The 26,772-nt window shown below is 39.3% G+C and overlaps 4 protein-coding genes and 1 long non-coding RNA gene across 6 annotated transcripts in view; 4 read left to right on the forward strand and 1 right to left on the reverse strand.

Annotated features, from left to right (window-relative positions):
• Positions 1–6,804: 6,804 nt before the first annotated feature.
• On the reverse strand, positions 6,805–25,647 carry LOC148102847 (uncharacterized). Its single transcript, XR_015719061.1, has 3 exons — positions 25,419–25,647; positions 24,442–25,067; positions 6,805–6,878 (listed from the first exon to the last, which is right to left on the reverse strand). It is a non-coding gene; the product is annotated as an uncharacterized LOC148102847 (long non-coding RNA).
• Positions 13,513–14,784, forward strand: LOC148102848 (uncharacterized). Its single transcript, XM_087841391.1, has 5 exons — positions 13,513–13,633; positions 13,728–13,950; positions 14,135–14,300; positions 14,421–14,503; positions 14,602–14,784. Exons 1-5 carry the CDS (start codon positions 13,596–13,598, stop codon positions 14,782–14,784), a joined length of 693 nt encoding a protein of 230 aa, XP_087697517.1. The 5' UTR covers positions 13,513–13,595.
• LOC148102849 (protein mono-ADP-ribosyltransferase PARP9-like) lies at positions 14,940–17,391 on the forward strand. The gene is made up of 5 exons (XM_087841182.1): positions 14,940–15,032; positions 15,787–15,858; positions 15,952–16,584; positions 16,682–16,768; positions 17,199–17,391. Exons 1-5 carry the CDS (start codon positions 14,940–14,942, stop codon positions 17,376–17,378), a joined length of 1,065 nt encoding a protein of 354 aa, XP_087697308.1. The 3' UTR covers positions 17,379–17,391.
• On the forward strand, positions 17,586–19,845 carry LOC148102850 (uncharacterized). The gene is made up of 7 exons (XM_087841390.1): positions 17,586–17,709; positions 17,824–17,892; positions 17,986–18,080; positions 18,497–18,623; positions 18,790–18,907; positions 19,055–19,131; positions 19,272–19,845. The coding sequence occupies exons 1-7, from the start codon at positions 17,638–17,640 to the stop codon at positions 19,383–19,385; spliced, it is 672 nt and encodes a 223-aa protein (XP_087697516.1). The 5' UTR covers positions 17,586–17,637; the 3' UTR covers positions 19,386–19,845.
• The window catches only part of angpt4 (angiopoietin 4), an 81,412-nt gene continuing 78,861 nt past the window's right edge, over positions 24,222–26,772 (forward strand). For both annotated transcript variants that reach the window (XM_087841092.1, XM_087841093.1), the window contains exon 1: positions 24,222–25,109. In XM_087841092.1, the coding sequence (XP_087697218.1) occupies positions 24,735–25,109 (375 nt within the window). In that variant the 5' untranslated portion in view covers positions 24,222–24,734. The remainder of the gene's footprint in view (positions 25,110–26,772) is intronic.

The following is a 26,772-nucleotide window of genomic DNA, read 5'->3' on the forward strand; positions in this document are numbered from 1 at the left end:
ATCAGAATCATAACGCTAGGGCTGTTTGATATAACGATATGTATCGGATGACGATATAAAAACATCTATTGTTTCATTTTACACTATCGTTTGTTTCGTGGTGTCGCAAAATAAACTGTTTACGGCAATATTTTTTCTTCACGCAAGTCGAGCTGCCCGAGATTCACAGAATTTACAGAGAATGTTAAATTTTTGTGATTTATATCATTATCGGACAATAAATGTCTTATATCGGGATATGAGATTTTGGTCACATCGCACAGCCCTAAGGGATGCGCATCCTGCCTCATGCAACAACAAACAGCAGGAGATGGACACAATATGCACACTTAGCAGGTAACAAGCAGAAAAGACAAAGTGGGGATAAAACCTGGAACATCACAGATGATGAGACAAGAACTAAACACAAGACAAGAGATGGGAAAATAAGACAGGAAGGTCTAAACACAGAGATGCAAACCTGACTCAGACACAGAGACCAGACCGACTACATACATGGGACATTAGGGAGGACACAGAGAGATGAGACAAAGACTAACAAACATGGAGACACGACTTCAAAGAGACACAAACGGACAAAACACAAGGAGATGACAAAGGGAACAGGCTAATAAACCTCAAGTCATTTATTATTAAATTAGAGACATAAACTAATACAACAGGAAACTAAAAGCAATCAGGAAAAACTCAGAAACGCCAAGGAAACCAAAACATGATTAATAGACTAGAAACAAAACCAGTGAAATTTTAAAAACTCAAAATGCTGGGCCCTAAACCCAAGACCGTGCCGCTAGTGCGATCTAAATAAAACTGAATTGGATCGAAAGTTTTTTTTGTAATGAATTTATCGTAACAAACTATCCATTCATCCTGTCATCAATCCATTCTTCCATCCAGTTTGTATGTGTAAAACCTTCCCTCTGTTATTTCCTTAAATGAGTCGAAGCTTCTCAGGTTGCAGCCTGTCCCTGTTTTTGCAGGTGCTGACTGTTAGAAAGTGTGCAGAGGATCATCACCTCATCCATCACAGCATCATAGTACCAGCAGGTTCAGACATTATTCCCCACCCTGCTGACTGTGCCCGCCAGTCACTGTGTGGACACAGTATTACACATACTGCACTGCATAGTGATAGAGCTCCAGACATACTGTTACTCTTTTTATATGCACCGTTCCCCTGTCCTTAGCTTAGGATTAGTCTTGTGTTTCAGTATTAGTTATGTTTTTGGTTATTTCCTGTTTTACTACAAGACTAGTTGAGTCCTGCATCTTGTTGTGTATCCAGGTTTATCCTTTTATCCAGTCATGGGACAAAGCTTTAATAGAAAATCAGTGGGCATTACTCTTTGATAGGGATGGGTACCGGTATCCGGTGCCATGATGGCACCGGTTCTGACATAAACGGTAGTAACCAGACCGAAAAGCAGCGCACATTTCAGTACTTTATTTCTGTGCTTTTTTTTTTCCTGAGCTGTGATACACTTTAGATTCTAGCCAATCATTTTACGTTTCCGAGGATAGTAGGCGGGTCCAGGTACGTACGTTCTTTTAGAGCAGAGCTACAGATTAAAAATGACCAAGGCGAAGCGGTCAAAGTCTGGCTGTACTTCACAGCAAAAGATGCAAACTCAGCAGCCTGCAACAAGTGCTTTAAGCTGATACTGTGATACTGTCAAAGGAGGTAACACCTCAAATCTGATGAAACACCTGGCGACGCATAGCGGGTTTTTTTAAAGCCGAGAAATGCGCCGTATTTGATAGCTTGCTGCGAGACCTCACACCGAGCACATCTACTGCGGGTGTGGTGCCTGTTATCGGACCCGGAGTTAGCAACATCCCCCAAAAACCCGAAGAGGAGAGTCCTGGCCCCTAGCCCTGCCAGTGTAGCAGAAATGATGAGGATGATGATGCAGCAGCAGCCGTTCTTCTCTGCGTGAGTAGCTTAATGTTGTTCGTGTGTAATTTACGTTGAGTAGGCTAACCACGTTATTACATTAATGCATGTAAGGTGAACTAGCAAACACCATCATAGCTACATGCGGCTGTCTTCTTGTTTGATGGCAGATACTCCCTTCACCCTGGCCAAAAAGGCTAAAATGACCAAAGAAAAAGTGGAAAACAGTTAAACATGAGAGGTTTTTGGACAAAGTTTGTGTTTTTTCCATTGTTTAAGCTGCTTCCAGCCAAGAGTGATACCATATATGCTCTATAGCTGCAGAAAAGGCTAACATTGTTATCTTTTTACAAAAAAAACAGCTGAACATGAGAGGTTTTTGGACCAATTTTGTGTTCTCCATTCTTTAAGCACCGGTTTGAGCACCGTTTAAACACCGGTACCGTTTCAAAAGTACCGGTTTGGCACCGGTATCGGATAAAACCTAAACGATACCCATCCCTACTCTTTGAACAACTCCTCCTTGTTATCCAAAAGTTGCTTTAATTAAAACTGACCTAAAGATAAGAATATTGTGATCTTTGTTAGATTTGCTACATTTGTTACATCTGACATCAAGTGTTGGGCTGTAACAAAAACCTTTTGTGGTGCAGCTTTTTAATTGGCATCACTTTAAAATGAAGATGCAAGGAATCATGTGTCATGTTTTGTTTTTTGTCCCCTTTACCTCATCTCCTTTCCTCGTCACATCCTTTCCTCGCCTCCTCCGCTCACATCTCTGATGGCATGGACTAAGATACAAGGAGAGCAGAGAAGGGGATTCAAGGAAGAACATTTGGGAGAATTAAAGAAAAGAAAGAAGATGTCTTTCTTCTTCAATTTTCAGTAGTCAGATCATCTGTTTGCTTTCACTGTGCCCACCTGTCGTTCCTCATGTTTCTTGTGCCCTTTCATTGGATTACTGTTGTCTTTTTCTTATATGGGCATTCTGTATGTATGCGATATTTATTTGCTTACTTTTAATGTTGTCACTTTACCTCCCTCTTTCTAGCACCTTTTCGGGGGTGAACTGGTTCTACAAGAGAAGAAAAGGCTGAGGATTACATGGATTACTTGTTACGTGTTTAATATGATCATCCTCTAACTGTATGGCTTTATAACAGAAAATAAGCAAAAATATAATGTATTCACTTCAAACAATTTCACTTCATCTAAGTAAGGACTTAGTCTTTGATTCAAACAAACACTTGAAGTGCAGCTTTTTCTTCCATTTAAACTTGTTTTTGGTGTAAGCGAACACGTCTCCATCCTCTGGTGTGGTCTGTTGTTATTTGGCAATGAGTGCTGGATGTGGTAAAAGTGCCCTGCTGTTGTTTAGGTTTGTGTTCAGCTTTCCTGGCTTGAGCATAAACTCTTTGGCTGTCTCTGGTACCATTACACTGTGTGCCATGTTTGCCTTAACAACCAACATCATCTGGACTTGTTGTTTTGTGCCTTTGAGACGTTGGCCTCCCTCCAGTTCATCGTGCCATGTAGCACAAAGGACCAAACCCCGTTAAATGTGGTGCTGGCAGAAATGTCTGAATGTCCATCACCTGATTGTTAGACAGCAGCAGGTGGAGCTGCTACAGTAAACTTAAACGCAGTGTTGTCACAGATGGTAGCGACAGCTTTAATTGAGTTCTGTTTAGATTCAACCTTTACAAGCAATGTGAGAAAAGCCATGTGTTTGTTCATCTGCAGTGATTACAAGTGTGTTTTTTTCTCACACAGTAGAAACAGCAAAGATTGGCACTGAATAAACAGACAGGACACAACAAAGGGCTGGACTTTGTGTGCTAATGTTTGTGTCAAAAATAATCAGATATATGTTTTACATTTTAAAATGTACACTTATGAACCTGATGTAGACTTTAAACATGTCTATATCCTGCCTATAATGCTTGTCTATTTTTTTATATTTATACATGATACTTTACAAAGTTCACCTGCAGTGTGAAACATCATGTTGGATTTTTATGGATTTTATCTCTTATTGTCAGCTAAAACGATGAATTCTGTAGAAACACATAGAAGATGAAGGTGTTTAATTTCACATGAATTCAGTGCAAGTTAATAATTTTCTACTTATTTTTTTTAAATAAAATATCTTAAAATGTATCTGGATAGTTAACTTTAACCAAGGATACAGTACTATAACACATTACTGTTATAAATTTAGCTGTTATATTACGGTACTAATCAATGAATAAACAATTATTCCTATGACAGTTGGATAGAAAAGGAGGATCTTTAAACATGTCTTGAGCAATAATCATTTGAGCTTAAATCGTGTGATGTGCAGAGAGATCTGTGACTTTTGAGAAGTGAAAACAACGTGATGCAAAGAACAAACTGTACTCAATCCTGAAAGAACAATCTACACCTGTATATATGACATTAAAGCTCGAGAGACACCTATGAATGCAAATAACTCTACAATCTATGATGCTAATAGAAAGCTAGCAGTGAGGTGGAGCGTGTGCCAAGTCCAATTGAAGCTTGTCTATAAACAGGTAACAAAGATGAGGTGACAGAGAGGCTCAAATTCACTTTATTTTCTACTCTGACTGAGCAGTCGCAGCATTTTATTTTTGAATAAACATTTAAATCACACACACATACAGATGAATGCATCTGGGGTTCAAATGTTTGTTGAATAATCCAAAAGTAGTCGAATGAGCAAAGCAAATTAAAGTAAAGTATAGTATAGCAATGCACGACGTGTAAAAAAGCAAAGAATTATATATAAAACATGTACGAGTATCACTGAGTCACATTTGATGAAAATGATAAAATATTAAAGGGTTGACCAGGGAACAAAGCACTGAATGACCACTCTAGTGACCAGTGGTCAACTACAAAAACAATCATCAACAAGTTCAATTCAATTTTATTCATATAGCACCAAAACACAACAACAGTCGCTTCAAGGCACAAGTGAATCAGGTTATAACCAGAGATGGGAAGTAACGCGTTACTGTAATCTGATTACTTTTTTCAGGTAACGAATAAAGTAAGGGATTACTACTGCAAAATCGGTAATTAGATTACCGTTACTTTCCCGTAGGAACACTGCGTTACTAAAACCGTGATTTTTTTGCGAGAATGTGTCATGACAGTGACGTAAGCGAGTGCGACGTTCGTGACAACAGCTGTGTGCAGATCAACAATGGATCATATATCGAGTGCAGAGAGAGTATGAGCGTGCAGCGTTTAAAGCGTGGAAGTACTGACCTTACTTTGAGTTTGATTCCATAAAAAGGGACAAAAACATTAGTGTCCGTTGTGCGTGGGAAGAAAACTTCTTTTTACAGCGAAAAAAACCCTAAAAAAGCACCGAGTAGCTACGACGTAATGGGAAATTCACAGAGAAACTCGCGGATTCTTCCACTGACCGCTGCACACCTGCACCAGGGTAACCCTCCGCCTACCCCACTCCTGCTTTACAGGTGAAAATAGAGCAACAGGACCGCTAGTCTTTGACTTTATTTATTTTCTGCTGTGTTTTACTTGCATCTATTTGAAAGAGTGAGTGTAAACACACACAAAAAATGGAATGTGCAGAAAATAGGTTTAAATGTTAAACTAATTTCTTCCAGTCAGAGAATGGTGCATATAATTAAATTTTTGCTTGATGCATAAAGTTAAAAGATTAAAACTAATAAAACTAGTTTCAAAAAGAGACTTTTCCATTTGATTACATTTTGTATGATGGATTATGCAGAAAAAGTAGAATTGGGCTGAAAGATCTATCACTTTATCACCTATTCAGGTTGTAAATCGTGTTGTTAAAAAGTAACTAAGTAACTAATTACTTTTGAAAATAAGTCATCAGTAAAGTAACAGGATTACTTTTTTGGGGAAGTAATCGGTAATTAGTTACTGATTACTTTTTTCAAGTAACTTGACCAACACTGGTTATAACCAGACGGAGCTCCTGATGTCAGACTTGGAGTCTAACTGTATTAATTGGAAGTTAACTTTGTGCCTCATCTTTGAATTCTTTGGCTGTTAAACAGGCAGAAATACACAGAATATTTAATCATTCAGTGCAAATGTGAAACGCACGTCATATTTGTCTGTTCTCTTCTCTGTTGGGCAGTGAATGATCCTCCAGATTGTAGTAAAACTTCACAAGCGGCAGGATGCCTATTCTCTCACAGACTCATCGTCTGAAACCTCGAGACAGGAAATCCTCCGCTCTCCTTCTTCTCTGTCTGTTTGTCTGAATCTGTGTTTCAATGAATCTTTTTGTCTCCACGGCTCTCCTTATTTTGTCCAGTTTTTCATTTGCTCCTCTGTTGCTTTATCTCTAGTAATCTTTTCTGGCTCGATAAATGGATGAGAAATAACATAACTAAATGATGTGAGATATTTAAAAGTACATCAAGTAAAATCAAAACAAAGCGTTAAACGTGTGATGCGACTGAGTTCATAGTGAAGAAGTCAAACTACATTAGGCAAAAATAAAGATTATCGCTGTTTCTTCTCAAACATGTAATGGAAACAGCATTATGGTTTTGTCCCAATATAGATTAGATACACAAAGTCTTCATTTCTGGCCCAATCGGTCTCTGACAAACATCATCAGAGAGTCGGAAACACTCAGTCATGAAAGCTGCGACAACATGACTAAACTACCAAACTTCATGCATCCACAAAAGGACAGAGAAGAAAGAAGCCAGACCAACAAATAAAGATAAACAAGAAGTTTATAAAAGGGACAAAAAGGAGACTGGAGAGACCTCATTCTTCCATCCGTCCCCACAGAGAGAAGGTGAAAGTGCTGGTTCATGACTCATGTGCCCTCTGCTGCCTCTGATATCAGCCTGAAGAAAGTCCAGACGAGTACCAGCACGACCCAGAGTTGGACACGAGAGGAGTATCTTGTGCATGTTGTTCCAATCTTCTCCCCAAGATTTCCTGGCTCCACAAAAGTTGCCTGTATGAGATATGATCTGATTTCAGTAACTTGACAAATTTTCCACCGACAGTGAGGAACAACCTTCCAAACTGACTCATCAAATTTAGTTTACTTATTCACCAAGGGAGGCTTCGTAGTTGTGTCATGACATCCATGTCTACTTCTTTAACGTTGTTAAAATAATGAGAAACAGTTTTTCCAGAACAAAAGATGCATAAAGTAACCTTTGTTTTATCCTAAAGTTTTGTACTGGCTGCTGTCCTTTCATTTCCTGTTTTATTTTGTAATCTTTGGTTCTCAAGTTTCCTGTTTAGTTTTACTTCTTCTCAACTTTTTTCTAATTCCTTCAGGGTAAGTTTTGTAGACACTTCCCCTTGGAAGTTTTCCCCTGTTTACAGAATAAGCTGCTGATTTTGGAAGGCTCAGAAAAGCTGCTTGGCTTTCTGAAACAGATCAGGGGAGGAAGTTTAGCAGAGTAGTAGCTCAAACATGCTGGTGAATTTTCAAAATAAAAGACCATGTACAGTCTGATTTCTCTGGTTCTAAGGCTCTTCCACCGTGATTTGAAGCAAAGGAGGAAACAAAACCACACTGGAGATCTTATATTTACAATGGCTCCTAAATATAAAGACGTAAAGACACAGTCAGGGTGGATTGGGTCATTTTAAAGAAGAAAAGCTGCCATTGCTGCCTTCACCATCTGAATATGGAACTTCCCAAACTGGAGGTTATTAGAACGTTGGGCATATGACTGGATTTACTGTACCTGAGGGAGCTGGGGCATGCCCTGGTCATGCCACACACAAAAAGGAGAGCTGGAGAGATTTTACCTTTGCATCTGAATCATAAACATGAAGGCAGCAGCTGGCTGCTCTGCATGTAACGTGCCACCATGTCACCAAGTATTGCAGGTAAACTGCTATAAAATGCTATAATTGACTGTTGTGTCTGATTATCTCAGTTGTTTTCAGTCAGTTCTGGTCCGTGTACGGCCACAGTGAGAGCTTAGTTTGCACCGCCGGTAATAAGTCAGTCTGGGCAGACAGGGCTGCCCTCTGTCACCGACTCTAGTCACAATATTTATGGACAGAGTTTCTAGGCTCAGCCAAGGTTTGGAGGGTTCAGTGTTCTCAGGGTCTTATCTCTGCTTTTTTGCAAATGATGGTTGTGTTGGCTTCATCAAAAGACGACCTCCAACTTGCAGTGGGGTGGTTTGCAGCTGAGTATCAAATGGCTGGGATGAGAAATGGTCCTCAGCTGGAAAAGGATGGAGTGCCCACTTCTGTTCAGGGATGAGTCGTTTCCCCAAGTTTCTGAGATTAAGTACTTGCTTAAGTACCTGTTTAAGGTCTTGCAGCCAAGTGAAGGGAGAGTGGAGTGAGAGATTGACAGATGGATTGGTGCAACAGTAACATGAACACTGTACCGGTCTGCTGGTGGAGACAGAGCTGATCACAAAGATTTTATGATCTCCAGGTAGTGATTGAAAAAATTAGAACGTGAAGCTTCCTCTGAAGTATGTCTGGGCCCTCCCTCAGAGATCATGCCGGCTTCATGCCCTGGGAGACGGGGCTATGGCTTCCTACACCCTCTATAGCAGACCGTTACATGGGGAAACCTTTTGAATACAAGCGCGCTGATCCACACAGGTGTGCACACAGTGTTCACTGTTCATAGACATAAACTACACCTTTCTTGGCTGCTACTTCAAAGCACATTGTGCGCTGTCGGTCCTGCTTGCTGCACAACAACATTCAATATTTAGTATTTACTGCTGTTTGCACTTAGCTAGATTAACGCGATGGTTTTTTGTTTATTATGTTGCTCTGCTGTTTTTGCCTGTTTTCTCTTCTTTTTCTCTCAACAGGTGATCCAGGAGATTTTTTTCTTTTTAAGTGCCCTCTCTCACTGTCCCTCTCCCCTTCTGTTTTTCTTTTCCTTCATCTTTCTTTCTCCCTTTCCTATCCCTCAGTCATGTCTGTCCCGTCTGTAACAACTGAAAATAAAATAAAATAAATAATAACAACAAAGGTCGATCAAATGGACCAATACAGCAAGGCCATGATGATTCATTTGGCAAAGTAAATCCATTGGGTATCCTTGTTGGTCTTCAGACGACAATTCTGACGACTAAAGAACCAAATGGGACAAGCAAAAAAAAAAAAAGAGAGATAAGGGACGAAGCCAAAGAAGCCAGCCGAGGGGACGAGAAAGCCTTCAGGGTGAAACGTTTTGGACAGGGGCAGCGGGAGGAGGTAAGGAGGTGGGGAGGCCCCAGGGCAGACCCGGGACATGCGGGAGAGATTAGATCTCCTGGCTGTCTGGTTGTGTGTTTGTTTCACTTATTTTATACTGTGGTTAAAATGACCCGTGAACAGGTTTCATCAAATAACTCCAACAAATAATGTTTACTTGAAATTTCTGCAAACTAAGAGTCAAAGTTTAAGTAATAAAATGGACTGTAGATGGGATAAAAGCTGCAAATTGTATTATAGAAAAGTTTCGATTATAATTTTATGAAATGTGCAAATGAATAGTAACTTTGTAATAATAATAATAATAATGAAAGACAGCATTACATAACTTTAAGAAAAAATGAGATGTGCTATCATTTTTATTTTTCTATTATGATTGTGTCTCACAGTCAATTACTCTTGGGGTCCTGAGTAAACCCAGTCTGTGATCCAGTAGGCAATGTTGGGGAGTAACGGAATACATGTACCGCCGTTACGTATTTAAAATACAAAATATGAGTAACTGTATTCCGTTACAGTTACCGTTTAAAAAGGTGGTATTTAGAATACAGTTACTTTGTTGAAATAAATGGATTACATGGCGGTACTTCCCTGTTTCATATTGTCGCGGGTCAGGACTGTTTGGGTTTTGTTTGACAGCTACGTTCTGTTGTTCCAGGCGGCAGCGTTACGGTTGCCATGGTTACAGAGTGCCTGGGTGAGAGAGGCCTTTTTGTTGATGTTGTGCTAAGCTAATAGGCAGAATGCTACCTGTATAGCTCTAAAGAATGTAGCATCATGGGCAGTCAGTGTTGGGAAGGTTACTTTTAAAATGTATTCCATTACAGAATACAGAATACATGCCCCAAAATGTATTCTGTAACGTATTCCGTTACGTTACTCAATGAGAGTAACGTATTCTGAATACTTTGGATTACTTTTTATTATTATCATGCTGTTTACAACTACATGAATGTACTATTGCTGTGATTTATTACTGTTACTGAAGGTCCGCGGCTCCGAACCGTAGTAAAGGGACCTCTGGCTAATACGGTGGGTTCTGTGTCGGCTCATAGCCGAAAACTAGCTTTACTTTGTTGTCTGGGTCAAGTTTGCTAGCGAGAGATAGAGAGAGGAACTTATTGTTTTCGGAGGAAAACACGAACAAAGCGTATAGTCGAGTCTTAATAGCTTACTTACAACTGGGCTCGTCAGGCTCTCTTCTTGGCTGCAGTGGTTATTATTATATTTACATGCTTCCAGCTCCCGTTTTTGCTCAATGACAACTCGTACTTTTCCTTTTTCTCCCTCCCTCGCTCACAGACACATAACGTGTATGGCAGTCCATTCTCCCTGCAGCACGGACTACACTGCCTATGATGCTACATTCTTTAGAGCTATACCTGTAGCATTCTGCCTATTAGCTTAGCACAACAACAACAGGCGCTCTCTCACCCAGGAAACACGCAGAGAGAGAGCGGCACCCTGTAACCACGGCAACCGTAACGCTGCCGCCTGGAACAACAGAACGTAGCTGTCAAACAAAACCCAAACAGTCCTGACCCGCCACAATATGAAACAGGGAAGTACCGCCGTGTAATCCATTTATTTCAACAAAGTAACTGTATTCTAAATACCACCTTTTTAAACGGTAACTGTAACGGAATACAGTTACTCATATTTTGTATTTTAAATACGTAACGGCGGTACATGTATTCCGTTACTCCCCAACACTGTGGGCAGTGTAGTCCGTGCTGCAGGGAGAATGGACTGCCATACACGTTATGTGTCTGTGAGCGAGGGAGGGAGAAAAAGGAAAAGTACGAGCTGTCATCGAGCAAAAACGGGAGCTGGAAGCATGTAAATATAATAATAACCACTGCAGCCAAGAAGAGAGCCTGACGAGCCCAGTTGTAAGTAAGCTATTAAGACTCGACTGTACGCCGTGTTCGTGTTACTGCGGTCAAGTGAGCCCTCACTTACGAAGTCACAGTCAAGCTAGCCGCACAGCCAGCCGCACCGAAAATGTTGTTGCACTACTTTTACGCATATTACGGTATGGGTGAAGCCCGGTTTAGAAACGCAGTCTTTTGTGTCCTGGCACTATTTTACTTCACAATCCACTCCCAGTTTTATTGTATCTCCACTTTTCCCCCTGTGATCCACAGCCCAAATTACTGTATGCTCCAGAGAAAATTAACAATAAAATTTACACAATTTACTCTACTGTACTTTTAATGTTCTCATCTTTGAGCTCAGATTACAGGAAAACTGTAAGAGGTGACACAGATATTTCACTGGATTCTGACTCTGGGTGACCCCCACTCTTCACCCTGTCATCCACAGCCAAAATTACTGTACGGTTTTCCAGAAAATTGATAGTAAACTTTGCACAATTTACTGTACTGTACTCTACATATTGACATCTTTGACCTCAGATTACAGGAAAACTGTAAGAGGTGACGCAGATATCTCACTGGATTCAGAATCTAGGCCATCTCCACTCTTCACCCTGTCATCCACAGCAAAAATTACTGTACGGTTTTCCAGAAAATTGATAGTAAACTTTGCACAATTTACTGTACTCTATATATTCTCATCTTTGACCTCAGATTACAGGAAAACTGTAAGAGGTGACGCAGATATTTCACCGGATTCTGAATCTGGGAGACCCCCACTCTGCACCCTGTGATCCACAGCAAAAATTACTGTACGGTTTTCCAGAAAATTGATAGTAAACTTTGCACAATTTACTGTACTGTACTCTATATATTCTCATCGTTGACCTCAGATTACAGGAAAACTGTAAGAGGTGACACAGATATTTCACTGGATTCTGACTCTGGGTGACCCCCACTCTGCACCCTGTGATCCACAGCCAAAATTACTGTACGGTATTTGAGAAAATTGATAGTAAAATCTTCCCATTTTGCTTTACTGTACTCTAAATATTGACATCTTTGACCTCAGATTACAGGAAAACTGTAAGAGGTGACGCAGATATCTCACTGGATTCAGAATCTTGGCCATCTCCACTCTTCACCCTGTGATCCACAGCAAAAATTACTGTACGGTTTTCCAGAAAATTGATAGTAAACTTCACACAATTTACTCTACTGTAATTTTAATATCCTCATCTTTGACCTCAGATTACAGGAAAACTGTAAGAGGTGACGCAGATATCTCACTGGATTCTGAATCTTGGCCATCTCCACTCTGCACCCTGTGATCCACAGCAAAAATTACTGTACGGTTTTCCAGAAAATTGATAGTAAACTTTGCACAATTTACTCTACTGTACTCTATATATTCTCATCTTTGACCTCAGATTACAGGAAAACTGTAGGAGGTGACGCAGATATTTCACTGGATTCTGAATCTTGGCCATCTCCACTCTGCACCCTGTGATCCACAGCAAAAATTACTGTACGGTTTTCCAGAAAATTGATAGTAAACTTTGCACAATTTACTCTACTGTACTCTATATATTCTCATCGTTGACCTCAGATTACAGGAAAACTGTAAGAGGTGACACAGATATTTCACTGGATTCTGACTCTGGGTGACCCCCACTCTGCACCCTGTGATCCACAGCCAAAATTACTGTACGGTATTTGAGAAAATTGATAGTAAAATCTTCCCATTTTGCTTTACTGTACTCTAAATATTGACATCTTTGACCTCAGATTACAGGAAAACTGTAAGAGGTGACGCAGATATCTCACTGGATTCAGAATCTTGGCCATCTCCACTCTTCACCCTGTCATCCACAGCAAAAATTACTGTACGGTTTTCCAGAAAATTGATAGTAAACTTTGCACAATTTACTCTACTGTAATTTTAATATCCTCATCTTTGACCTCAGATTACAGGAAAACTGTAAGAGGTGACGCAGATATTTCACTGGATTCTGACTCTGGGTGACCCCCACTCTTCACCCTGTCATCCACAGCCAAAATTACTGTACGGTTTTCCAGAAAATTGATAGTAAACTTTGCACAATTTACTGTACTCTATATATTCTCATCTTTGACCTCAGATTACAGGAAAACTGTAAGAGGTGACGCAGATATTTCACTGGATTCTGAATCTGGGTGACCCCCACTCTGCACCCTGTGATCCACAGCAAAAATTACTGTACGGTTTTTGAGAAAATTGATAGTAAACTTTGCACAATTTACTCTACTGTACTCTACATATTCTCATCTTTGACCTCAGATTACAGGAAAACTGTAAGAGGATATTTTCACTGGATTCTGAATCTAGGCCATCTCCACTGGCCTAGAGACCTGTGATACTTCTTGCAGGCCTTTCAGACTGATCTGGTAAGAGCATTTGGTAATCGGGCCTACAACAGGCCTGTCATGTTCATGTGTGATGGATCCCTGGTACTCCTCCGATCCATTTCCATGACATTCTGCAGAACAAGTCTAGAGGATCTGCTGCATAAGTACTATGTCTTACTGAGTGGCCAGCAATTCAACATTCCCATTCTTCATCGATGTTTGAGCCATGTCATGAAAAATGCCAAGGACCTTTGTAAAAAAACATTTATATCAATAATTAAAAAAGAATACAAGATTTGCAATGTAAAGGTCCTACTAACAGTGATTTCATTCATTCATTTTCCCAGCATTCCAGAGAACTACAGGCTTGGAATGCATGTGTTTGGGCTCTTTGCATGCTGTGATAACTTAAAAGACATGGATGATGTTGTCCATAGTGCAGCAATAGTGTTTTGCAGTCCTTGTAGTGGAAGGAACGTAACAAAACACTACAACAACTTGAAAATCCTTATGCAAAAACGGGGGACCCTGGATTTGGATGAAAAGACTGTGATTGCTGAAGATTACAAGGTTAGCTAAGATTTATTTTTTAAGTAACCATATTAATAACTTTTTTACTTGTGTCTGTTGCAAATGAATTAATGAATTCACATTATTTTAAAAATATATATTTTAAACCACAATAACATTTTACATAATTAATTTTTCTTTGGTTTGATAACTTGCTGAATACAGATATATATCTGTTTTACAGACTGATGTTCAAAATGCCCCCTTGAAGATCCATTTCCAGGCAATTGTTGACAATGCAACACTGGACTGTGAGGGCGAAAGAAACATCTTTCATGCACCCAAATTTATTGCCGGTCTGGTAAATCACCTTCTACCACATGCAACTTTGTGGTCATCAATGATGCTCGGTACATTTTTTTATTTGTTGTATTACTATCTTAAATTGTCAGTTATTCATTAATGTAAATGTGCTAAATGTTGAATTATCTATTTTAATTATGTTTTTGAATTTCTTGTATTCTCCTTAGGGGATCTTGGACGTCTTGGTACTGGTCCTGCTTACCAGCAGCTCAGTAAACTCTATGGTGACATTCAGCAATCCAAGAACCAGGTATCATAGCGAGAAGAATAAGTGAAAAAGAAACATAAATTGTACATAAATGTACAATACATAGATACTGACTTAATCAATGTACTATTGCATTTAAGAATTTTACACAAGACAATAGAACCCAAGGAATCATGGAGAAAAGCCAGTGGGATTTGAAAAAAATCCGTATCCAGAGAAGGAGACTGACAAGGCTTGATGACTTTGTGGAAATTTATCAAAAAATGCACGATGCCCTCCTGCTTGAATATGCAGACATGACAAAATCAAGACAAAAGGTATGAATAACTTCCTAATAATGAAAATTGTGTTTTATACAACTAGAACAAGAAACTAAGAAAAAGTGAAAACATTTGGCTATGACTATAGAATTAAGAGATGATAAAATAAGTAAGCATTAAAAGTATGTACGTGTAATCAACAGTCTTTTTGTGTGGAAATGGAGAAATGGAAAGACAAACGCATTAAACGAAAAGGTGTGTACGTGTCACCGTTACTGACAGAACTGCCACTGAAGAAAAAGAAAACTGAGGTAAGTCATCATGTTCCCATTATTTTCAATAATTAAACCTTGTGATGTCCTCCTGATTGCCATACTCCTTTTGTCCTCTGGGGTAAAGCGTCTGCTTTGACTTGATAAAGCATGAATTATAAATTATCATCCGTCTCCATGTTTCAATGTTTTATCAAACTGTATTCCAACTGATTACCTGAAATCTTTATGTGTTTTGACATTGTATTACACCTAGGCATGGGCCTTAGTGAACCCCCACTTTAATGCCAAAAAATGCATGTCCTTAGGTGACATAAGTGCAGGAGGAAGCTCAGGTTTTTTGCTTTTTGCTGGTCACACCATGTACAGCTTTGTTTTCAGCAGTTGTAGGCCAAGGGCATATGAATTAAACAAGCTTTCAAGGCTGATTAATTGTCTTTTGGAGACCTACTGTATTAAGCACAGCTCGCGTGCACTGACTGCAGGCAAGCAAGTTTGCAATCATACACTAGCATGTTCTCTGTACGGCTGGACCGGGCATCACATACTGACGATGTTTTTATCTCATAGTTCCTCTGTTTACTTGGGACGTAATGTTGGACAGAGTCCTTTAAGGGGACTAGGCACTCATACACAGTCATATCAGTTCCTGTGTGTTACACCAACAGCAGGACAGATGCTCACTCGTTACATACATCTCAAATCAGAACAAGTTTGTCTCATTCATGACCATATTCTTTTGTATATTATATTCTATTATATAAAGTCATTCAAAAATGTTATCTGTTAACAGGTAAAAGGGAAGACCACCGTTCAAACCTTTAAACAGGAACAGCACAAACAATATGATGCTCGTCAAAACCAGGTATTTTTAGAAATGTTTTGAATGTCTACATTTATGTTTTGTGTGTTATTGTCATAAATGACTCTGAAAATTGACAAGTGTCTATCTTTGTAGGATGAGAGCCAGGAACAAATAGCCGTTTGCCAAAAAATAGCAACATACATGGCTAATAAAGCATCGGTCACAGTATGGAAAGGAGACTTATGTGCCTTCAAAGTGGATGCAATTGTTAATGCAGCTAATGAAAATCTCTCTCACATGGGTGGACTTGCAAAGGCACTGTCTGCTACTGGAGGACATACTATCCAAGCAGAGAGTGATCTCTTCATTGCCAAAAATGGCAAATTAAAGGCTGGACAAGTTGCAGTTACCACAGCAGGCAGACTACCTTGCATGAAGCTGATTCATTTGGTAGGCCCGTGTCTGCAGACTGACCCCACAGTGCACATGATATCCCATGCAAAGAAACTTTTAACTAAAGGTATTTCGAACATCATGACATGTGCAGAAGAGCACAAATTTTCCTCTGTTGCCATTCCAGCAGTGAGCTCTGGAATATTCAACTTTCCAGTCTCAATTTGTGCTGATGTTGTGGTCACCACAATCAAAAAGTACATTGACCATAAGAACCCCACAAGTCCTCCATTTGAAATACACCTGGTAAACAACGATGATCCAACCGTGAAGGAAATGGAAAGGGCCTTCAAAGAGATCCTTTTGGAGCCACTCTCTGATGTCAGGAGGACAGTGAGTACACCCATTTTTTTTCCTTAATAAAAAAAATTACTTAAAATGATCACAGCAGTAACAAATATTTTCTTTAAAATTCAACCCACAAATCAAGGGGCCAGAGGATTCTCCATCTACACTGGAAAGGACAGAGCACCTTGAGAGAAACACAACCGGTCTGACAAAGGACACTGCATCACAGGTGATGTTTCACAAACAAACTCTAATTCAATAACTATGTCATCTGTTTGAAAAACCAAGTTTGTTTGTACATATTTTTGTAATTATATATTAGATTTTATTATATGTATGTGTTGATGAAGTAAAAAAAAACATACCACAGAAAAATGACAAATGTCAGTCCAACAATAAATGTAACTTTTACATGTTACTGTCCTTAATATTACAAAAACAACAGTAACTGACTCAATTTTTAATTTCTTAATGTAGTTTAACATCTCAAATAAATTACATTAAAATCTATGTCAAATTTGGAGATGTTTTCGTGTTGTTGCGTTAGGTACATAAAATACTTTTAAAAATTAGATTTAAAAGCGTTGTAATCGATTACAATGAATGTTCTCATAAGAAGAATTATTAGAATTTATTTCTATTGTCTTGTTGAAACACAGGTCGCATATTTGTGGAAACAACAGGAAACGGAAGTTGTTGTTTCTGTGGTCCCATCTCAGATTAGAGGTAACAACTTTGTCATACGTCACAGTGAGTTCCTGACCCTTAGACCACACAGCTGGCTTGTTGGAGAGGTATGTAATCCAGTTATTTTAAAAAAAAGAAAAAGAAATGCATAAGGTTAACGTTAAAGCTGGGGCAGAACATTAGTTGTTCCCTACACATTCAGTAAGTACTGCTTTAGATCGACATTCCAGGCATATCCTCATGACTGAATACTGAGTATATGTAAGTAAAAAAATCTTTATTAACCTTTGTATTCCAAAACTTTATCATGTTTCAAAGTAATAAAAGGTTATTTATTATACTCCTCAGGTCATTGAAAGTCTCCTGCACCACTGGGCCATTCGGCTGAATCTGGGGAATAATATCTACATTATGAACCACTACACGAGCGGTGTGATCCTCTATGGAGAGAGAGAACTAATCAGGAGACAAAGCTTGTCCAAGGTAAAAAAAATATATATATATATATTCTAGAATTAATTTTTTTAAATTTAATTAATGTCTCGAAATGGAAAAAGTATTGTTGCAAATTTGTAATTAATTCCTAATATGTCACAGGTGAACTTTGACAACTACAGAGCCATTTTATCCTTTGTGAACATTGGAAATATACACTGGAAGTTTCTGGTTAGTACGAGCAGCATTTCTGTGAAGACAGTTTGTTTCAATAACACATTATTCATAACTTATGTACTTTTTAAATTTATATATCTATCGCAGTACATAAATGCAGATGACAGCTGTCTGTATTTGGTCGATCCTTCAAGAAACTCTTTGGAGCAGGAAGAGTCTGACCGTGCAGCCAAAAGATTCCGGTAATTATGCGTTATTACATGTATATAATAACATAAAATATTAGAAAAGTGACAGGAGGACTTAGGAGGTCTTTTTCTAAAGGTGAACATATGGTTGTAGATGAAAGTTTAATAAAATCTGTGGTTATCAGTTCTTTAAAGAATTCAAAAAAATAATTCAAAATTACACACGTATGTAATTTTAAATAATAAAAAAAAACACTGACCGTGTTTAAGCAGTGAGACATTTGAGACAGTTAACATTTGTAGATTTAAAAGAACATGTTAATAATTTTGATACTTCATCTAACATAATCTAGAGCACAGGGCTTTCTGACACACCATTAAAAACAGTGATATGTATTATATGTGTCTTTTTCTGTGTGACTTTTATCTTTCATTTGTATATAAATGTAATGTATGTTATGTTCACAAAGTGAATACTTCAAAATGAGGAGGACATGCTACAACAAAACAGACTGGGTGAATGTGAGACTTCGAGGAGGAGTACTGACACATCCACTTCAACAGGATGGTTCTAGCTGCGGAGTAATGGTCATCATGGTATGGTACCACATTAACGCAATAATATTTTTCTGTAAAATTAGATAAGAAGTTGGGGTGGGGGTGGGGAAAGTTAAAATAATCTTAAAAGGTTAAATTGTGTAAACAGGAAGTGTAACATTTGCAGATGTTTTCAATTAAATTGTATTTTTTGTTTTGATTTCAGATGGCCAAAGAAGTAATGGAAGCATTCCCAAATAAACCAGAAATGACATTTTTGACGACAAAAAAAGAGATGGCCCAGGCACGAAGGACATTTGCACAGACAATACTTGAGGCCTCTGGTGTGTAATATCTTCTTCAAATGGACATATTTATTTGTGTCAAACTGATGAATACTAACATATATATATATATATATATATATATATATATATATATATATGTATATATATATATATATATATATATATATATATATTATGTTTTAGTATTTGACAGTGACAACAACTGTGCCATGTGTGCAACGGCGAAACCACCTAATCCAGGACCCTCCATCACTGACTGGGTATAGTATTTTTAAAAATAGTTTTATGTTATCTACAACAAAAGTATTTGACTCTGTGTCTTTAAGGATTTTAATTGATTAAAACATAGAATTATTTACTTAATGTGTTTATGAAAGTTAATATGTTTTTTTGTTTACAGATCCAGTGTGATAACTGCAACCGCTGGTTCCATTCTGAATGCCTGGACATGACAAATGAACAGCTCAGCAGTGCTCAGAAGACCGAGTGGAAGTGTGTGCTTTGTGTAACCTAATTCTACATGCAGTGAAAGCTACTTGAATAATCTGCTTATAGTTGTTATTGGTGTTGTGAGGAACACATGTGTAAAACACAATATGTATAACATTCTTGCTTTGTGCGTGTACTTTAAGTATTTCCTTTTTGATTTTTTGGGTTGATTTGTGTGATGACAGATAATGAATAACAATATATCTAAACTGTGTAGTAGTAATATGAGAAATCAGTAATCTGAGAAATGTAATTTCTCACCCTGACCGGTCGAGGCAGATGGCCGCCCCTCCCTGAGCCTGGTTCTGCTGGAGGTTTCTTCCTGTTAAAAGGGAGTTTTTCCTTCCCACTGTTGCTCATAGGGGGTCATATGATTGTTGGGTTTGTCTCTGTATGTATTATTGTAAGGTTTAACTTATTATGTAAAGTGCCTTAAGGTGACTATTGTTGTGATTAAGCACTGAATAAATAATGTCTAAAATTTGCTACTTGAGGTGGTGTGTGAATGACATTTTGAAATATTTAAATTGTGTGTGGAAAGAAATTTATTGTAGTTAAGCAAATACTTCAATGAACTCATTTTGTTCGGTAATGGATTAGGATTTAATTTTATCAGAAAACCATACAGTAATTTACAGTAAAGGACGTTAAAAGTACAGTAAAGTAAATTGTGCAAAGTTTACTATCACTTTTCTCAAAAACCGTACAGTAATTTTTGCTGTGGATCACAGGGTGAAGAGTGGAGATGGCCTAGATTCAGAATCCAGTGAAATATCTGCGTCACCTCTTACAGTTTTCCTGTAATTTGAGGCCAAAGATGAGGACATTAAAAGTACAGTAGAGTAAATTGTGCAAAGTTTACTATCACTTTTCTCAAAAACCGTACAGTAATTTTTGCTGTGGATGACAGGGTGAAGAGTGGAGATGGCCTAGGTTCAGAATCCAGTGAAATATCTGCGTCACTTCTTATAGTCTTCCTGTAATCTGAGCTCAAAGATGTCAATATGTAGAGTACAGTACAGTAAAATGTGTTAAGTTTACTATCAATTTTCTGGAAAACCGTACAGTAACTTTTGCTGTGGATCACAGGGTGCAGAGTGGAGATGGCCTAGGTTCAGAATCCAGTGAAATATCTGCGTCACCTCTTACAGTTTTCCTGTAATCTGAGGCCAAAGATGAGGAGATTAAAAGTACAGTAGAGTAAATTGTGCAAAGTTTACTATCACTTTTCTCAAAAACCGTACAGTAATTTTGGCTGTGGATGACAGGGTGAAGAGTGGGGGTCACCCAGAGTCAGAATCCAGTGAAATATCTGCGTCACCTCTTACAGTTTTCCTGTAATCTGAGGTCAATGATGAGAATATATAGAGTACAGTAAATTGTGCAAAGTTTACTATCACTTTTCTCAAAAACCGTACAGTAATTTTGGCTGTGGATGACAGGGTGAAGAGTGGGGGTCACCCAGAGTCAGAATCCAGTGAAATATCTGCGTCACCTCTTACAGTTTTCCTGTAATCTGAGGTCAAAGATGAGAATATATAGAGTACAGTACAGTAAAATGTGTTAAGTTTACTATCAATTTTCTGGAAAACCGTACAGTAATTTTTGCTGTGGATGACAGGGTGAAGAGTGGGGGTCACCCAGAGTTAGAATCCAGTGAAATATCTGCGTCACCTCTTACAGTTTTCCTGTAATCTGAGGCCAAAGATGAGGAGATTAAAAGTACAGTAGAGTAAATTGTGCAAAGTTTACTATCACTTTTCTCAAAAACCGTACAGTAATTTTTGCTGTGGATCACAGGGTGAAGAGTGGGGGTCACCCAGAGTTAGAATCCAGTGAGATATCTGCGTCACCTCTTACAGTTTTCCTGTAATCTGAGGTCAAAGATGAGGAGATTAAAAGTACAGTAGAGTAAATTGTGCAAAGTTTACTATCACTTTTCTGGAAAACCGTACAGTAATTTTTGCTGTGGATGACAGGGTGAAGAGTGGGGGTCACCCAGAGTTAGAATCCAGTGAAATATCTGCGTCACCTCTTACAGTTTTCCTGTAATCTGAGGTCAAAGATGAGAATATATAGAGTACAGTACAGTAAAATGTGTTAAGTTTACTATCAATTTTCTCAAAAACCGTACAGTAATTTTTGCTGTGGATGACAGGGTGCAGAGTGGAGATGGCCAAGATTCAGAATCCTGTGAGATATCTGTGTCACCTCTTACAGTTTTCCTGTAATCTGAGGTCAAAGATGTCAATATGTAGAGTACAGTAAAGAAAAATAGGAAGATTTTACTATCAATTTTCTCAAAAACCGTACAGTAATTTTTGCTGTGGATGACAGGGTGCAGAGTGGAAATGGCCTGTATTCAGAATCCAGTGAAATATCTGTGTCACCTCTTATAGTTTTCCTGTAATCTGAGGTCAAAAATGAGGAGATTAAAAGTACAGTAGAGTAAATTGTGTAAATTTTATTGTTAAATTTCTCTGAATCATACAGTAATTTGGGCTGTGGATCACAGGGGGAAAAGTGGAGATAAACCAAAACTGGGAGTGGATTGTGAAGCAAAATAGTCCCAGGACACAAAAGACTGCGTTTCTAAGCCAGTCGGCACCGATACCGTAATATGCGTAATAGTAGCGCAACAACATTTTCGGTGCGGATGGCGGTGCGGCTAGCTTGACTGTGACTTCGTAAGTGAGGGCTCACTTGACCGCAGTGTTCGTGTTTTCCTCCGAAACAATAAGTTCTGTTGGAGCAGCCTTTCAACGCCTCTCTCTGTCTCTGCTAGCAAAGTTGACCCAGACAACAAAGTAAAGCTAGTTTTCGGCTACGAGCCGACACAGAACCCGACATATTAGCCAGAGGTCCCTTTACTACGGTTCGGAGCCGCGGACCTTCAGTAACAGTAATAAATCACAGCAATAGTACATTCATGTAGTTGTAAACAGCATGATAATATATTAAGTAATCCAAAGTATTCAGAATACGTTACTCTCATTGAGTAACGTAACGGAATACGTTACAGAATACATTTTGGGGCATGTATTCTGTATTGGAATGCATTTTAAAAGTAACCTTCCCAACACTGCCAGTATGTATGTAAAATATGTCAATAGGATGAGGGTAAAGTAACGATCAGTGTCCACAGTGTTTACATTGATTAATAGATCTAATCAGTATGTGATAAGACTTACTGTTTGGAGCAGATAGTGAGACAGAAAATCAGTTAGAAAGTGTAGCACCAAACTCTGATCAATACAAGTGACACGAAAGAAAAAAACAATCAGGGTTGTGCAGATGTACTAATTCTCAGATTTGCATGCTCTGAATACACAGCCACAGTACTTCCTCTCTAATAACTTAGTTTATTATTTAATATTAAACTGAAAGGGCAGCACTGTATGTATCTCTATTATTTTTCACTGACTGTGATCACACCACATATTGAGGATAATATAAGGATTATATGAAACATCATGCTTTTCAGGGGTATTCGTCAACCATTAGCATTTTTTACAGCTCTGTCGGGGTCAGAGTTCATCACAAATAAACAAAATCGGTCCATGAATAAATGAGAACATAATAAAAACCTGTACCATACACGAGCAGACAGAAAATCAGATGAAATAAAAGAATGAGAATAAGTGAGACCGAAACAATCCCACACTAAAAAACATTTTCCTTTTAAAACATAAACAGAAATGATGCAATTAGAGGACTCATCTATGTTGTGCAGCTCTGTGCACCAGGCTCTCCGTCCACCCCGTTCACATGACAATGATCTCCGGTTGAAGCAGAAGTGTAACCTCTCTGCTTTCCCCCAAAGGACCGATTGGCTTACATTAAGTGAGTGACCCGGTCCCGACAAAAACAAGATGCATGCTGTGGCAGTAACAGTAGACCGGGGTCAGGCCGGGCTGAAAATAGGACTGCTTTATGTCAAAATAAATAACTTGTCGGTGGTAAGATGTTGGGAGCAGCTCTTTATCTTTGCAGAAACACAGTCTTCAAAACAGAATCATTCAATCTTTGATCGCCTAACGCTGAGCTGCCATTCTAAACCCGTTTCGGAGGCTTCGTTCTCTCGCAGGAATCTGTTTGTCTCGCGGCTCGTATCAAAGAATTTTATCTGCATTCTGCAAAACAGTTTGTCACTGTGCAAACAAACTCTGTAACTGACAGCGCACATTGTCTCGCCACATGTAGAGCTTGTGTTTCACCATCCGGGGACAAAGCCATCAGTCTGGAACTAATCTTTGTATGTGTTTCCATGTGGACAGATGAGAGGCGTTGAGGAGGTACATCCTGCGACTGAGAGAGCGTTTCAGCTTTAACTGCGTGGGTTTCCTTGGCCTCCTGATGTCCCACGATGCCCCCGAACATGTTTGTGTTTAGTGGACAAAGTGAAATGTGCTGCCTCTGGCTGCCAGCTCCGTTTGAATGACCATACAAGGCATCGGGGTTTTCTTCAGAACTAAGAGATCAGTCAGGAAAGAAGATTACAGGAGCCTCTTTTAGATCTCTCTTTCTTCTTCTATCACCTTCTTTCTCGGTGTCTTTTCTCTGTCTGTCAGCAGTTAAGTTTCTTTTCAAACTTTCTCAGCATTTGTATTCCTTATCTGACTCTTTTTCACTCCCTTAATCTTCACATTTCTTCTTCTTTTCTGGCTACTTCTCACTCTTTCCTTCCTTCCTCCTCTCAATTCGTCTCAGCCCACTAACAGAGACAGGGTACTCTAACAGACCTCCCTCAGGTCTCCTGTCCGTCCACTCCTCCCTCTCCTCCTCCGTCCTTTCTCTCTCTCCCTCCTCTCTCCCCTCTTCTCTCTCTCTTCTCAGCCAGCGCAGATAAGAAGGGGGCAGAGGCAATTCCCTTCAGCCACTTCTAAAACTGGAGCCACCAGAGAAGAGTGGGAGTACAAAGATATTTAGCTCTTCATCTTCACATTACTTCTGCTTTGAAATTTGTAGCTTTGGGTTCTTCCATATTTTTTGCAGAGTGGATCTGGATCTGCACCTGATACCTTAAGGAAAAAACATGCAACAGCTGATCAGTTGAGCTAATATATAAAAGTCTTTATTACCTGGAAGAACCCGGCCTCAGAAAACACGATTACGACCAAACAACGAAGACAGAGGGGGGAGGAATCCTTGGACATCTTCACCACAAATGAAGGAGACCATTCAGTGTGAGAGCAGAGATGCTTTCGGCTTTCTTCTCCAAAAACTGTGATTGAAACAGAAGAGATCAAACTAACGACAGACTGTGCTGACACAGACGTTTTCCTGAACTTAATCGGGGTCAGAGTGTCAATGAGCTTCCTTTGACCCTCTTCTGCGCTGACAAATAAACACTTATATAATTAAAGAGAGTGTCATGAAAGGCTTAAGTCTCAGCCGGGGGTTGCTGGTCCTTCTGCTCCTTTGGACTTTGTCAGCTGTCATTGATGCAGGCAGCGCAGAACGAGGAGCATCTGGAAGAAGGAGAGGAGGAAGTGGTGGAGGCGCCGGCGAGAAAAGGAGGAAGTTGCACCGCATCCAGCACGGCCAGTGCAGCTACACCTTCATCCTGCCAGAGCTGGACGGATGCCCCGGTGGAGGGTCGCCATCGCAGACGCAACGCTACGGTGGCTTTCAGGGCGGGCCGGGTGTCGTGCAGAGAGACTCGCCGCCTGCTGACAGCGAATGGTCGGCGCAGAAACTGCAACACCTGGAGAGCACGATGGAGAACAACACACAGTGGCTGCAGAAGGTAAGACACAAACTGGCTTCTTATCTTTCCATTAAAGGTCACGTCGACATAAAGTTACCGGTTTATAACAGATGTTGAGAAAGGGAAAAGAAAACTGTGTTTACGGTTCTGGTTAACTGGGGAGAAATGAAAGTATTCACCAGAAAACATCTGTAACATCTGTAAAACTATACAGGAACTTTCTTTTCTTGTGTTTTCCCACAAATACCACAACGTAATACCAATGGGTACATTCATAACAGTGGAATCAAAATAACATGGTGATTAGAGACTGCAAGTATCAAGAGAATGTGTGTGTATTTGTGTTACCACATATGATGATGGGTGTGTTATCATGGAGCACTGAACTCTTTGATAGGAAGAAAAAGCATGAAAACCATCCAGTGAGTGGTAATGTCACAGCAACTCGGGATTCCTCCGACACACACCGCTCGAGCTCCAGCAGCTGTGTGATTTTCAGCAGAAACAGTTTAGGTTTCGGTGTGTGCTGATCTGTGGGCCAGAGATCAAAGTTCCAGGTAATCATTCTGGGACATGTGGCGTCTGCTTCCAATCAGGAGAAAAACAATGAGTGTGTTCCCTTCTGTTGTCCTTACAAACTACAATTCTGTCTAATCTAATCTACTTTCTGCTGAGCTTTGGTTGCGCAGTCAGTGCTGTAATTGAGCACTTGTGATGCCATTGTTCCTCCATTATCTCACGTTTGTGCTGCAGGATTGATGCAGAAAATCCTTGCTGTATGATGAAATTAAGCATTTCTTATCATGTTACCACTTTCCCAGTTTTTCTTTCATCACAGATCATAGCTTTGGTCTTTTTCAAAGTACGGGCTGCTGACAACAATTAAATATCAAAATCATAGGACGCAAAAAGTAGGAAATGCCTTAACTATACATCAATACATCATAAAATTACAAAGTCAACAATACAAATCAAGAGAGAGAAAAAAGTGAAATGAGGGTAACATAGGAGGATCTACAGGAGGGAATGCTGATGTGCACATCAGAGGTAATGGAGAGGCTTCAAAATCAGAAGCAGAATCTTAAAATAAAACAATATCTTGCAGGCTTCCAATCAAACTGCTGGAGCACAGCAGTTATATGTTCAAGAAGTGACATAAACAGTTTTGAACGATTTGAAGTCTCTGGAGACTTTTGTGCAGTAAAGCAGAGAGGACAGAATTACAATAATCAATCTAAGATGTAACCAGCACATGTACAAGAATAGCAGTACTGTTAGCTGTGAGGGACGGACACAACCGACCAGTGTTGGGAAGGTTACTTTTAAAATGTATTCCATTACAGAATACAGAATACATGCCCCAAAATGTATTCTGTAACGTATTCTGTTACGTTACTCAATGAGAGTAACGTATTCTGAATACTTTGGATTACTTAATATATTATCATGCTTTTTACAACTACATGAATGTACTATTGCTGTGATTTATTACTGTTACTGAAGGTCCGCGGCTCCGAACCGTAGTAAAGGGACCTCTGGCTAATACGGTGGGTTCGTGTCGGGCTCGTAGCCGAAAACTAGCTTTACTTTGTTGTCTGGGTCAAGTTTGCTAGCCAGAGACAGAGAGAGGCGTTGAAAGGCTGCTCCAACGGAACTTATTGTTTCAGAGGAAAACACGAACACGGTGTACAGTCGAGTCTTA

This window comes from Neolamprologus brichardi, chromosome 5, assembly GCF_056152115.1.
Source record: "Neolamprologus brichardi isolate AB-2024 chromosome 5, ASM5615211v1, whole genome shotgun sequence".
Taxonomy (NCBI): domain Eukaryota; kingdom Metazoa; phylum Chordata; class Actinopteri; order Cichliformes; family Cichlidae; genus Neolamprologus; species Neolamprologus brichardi.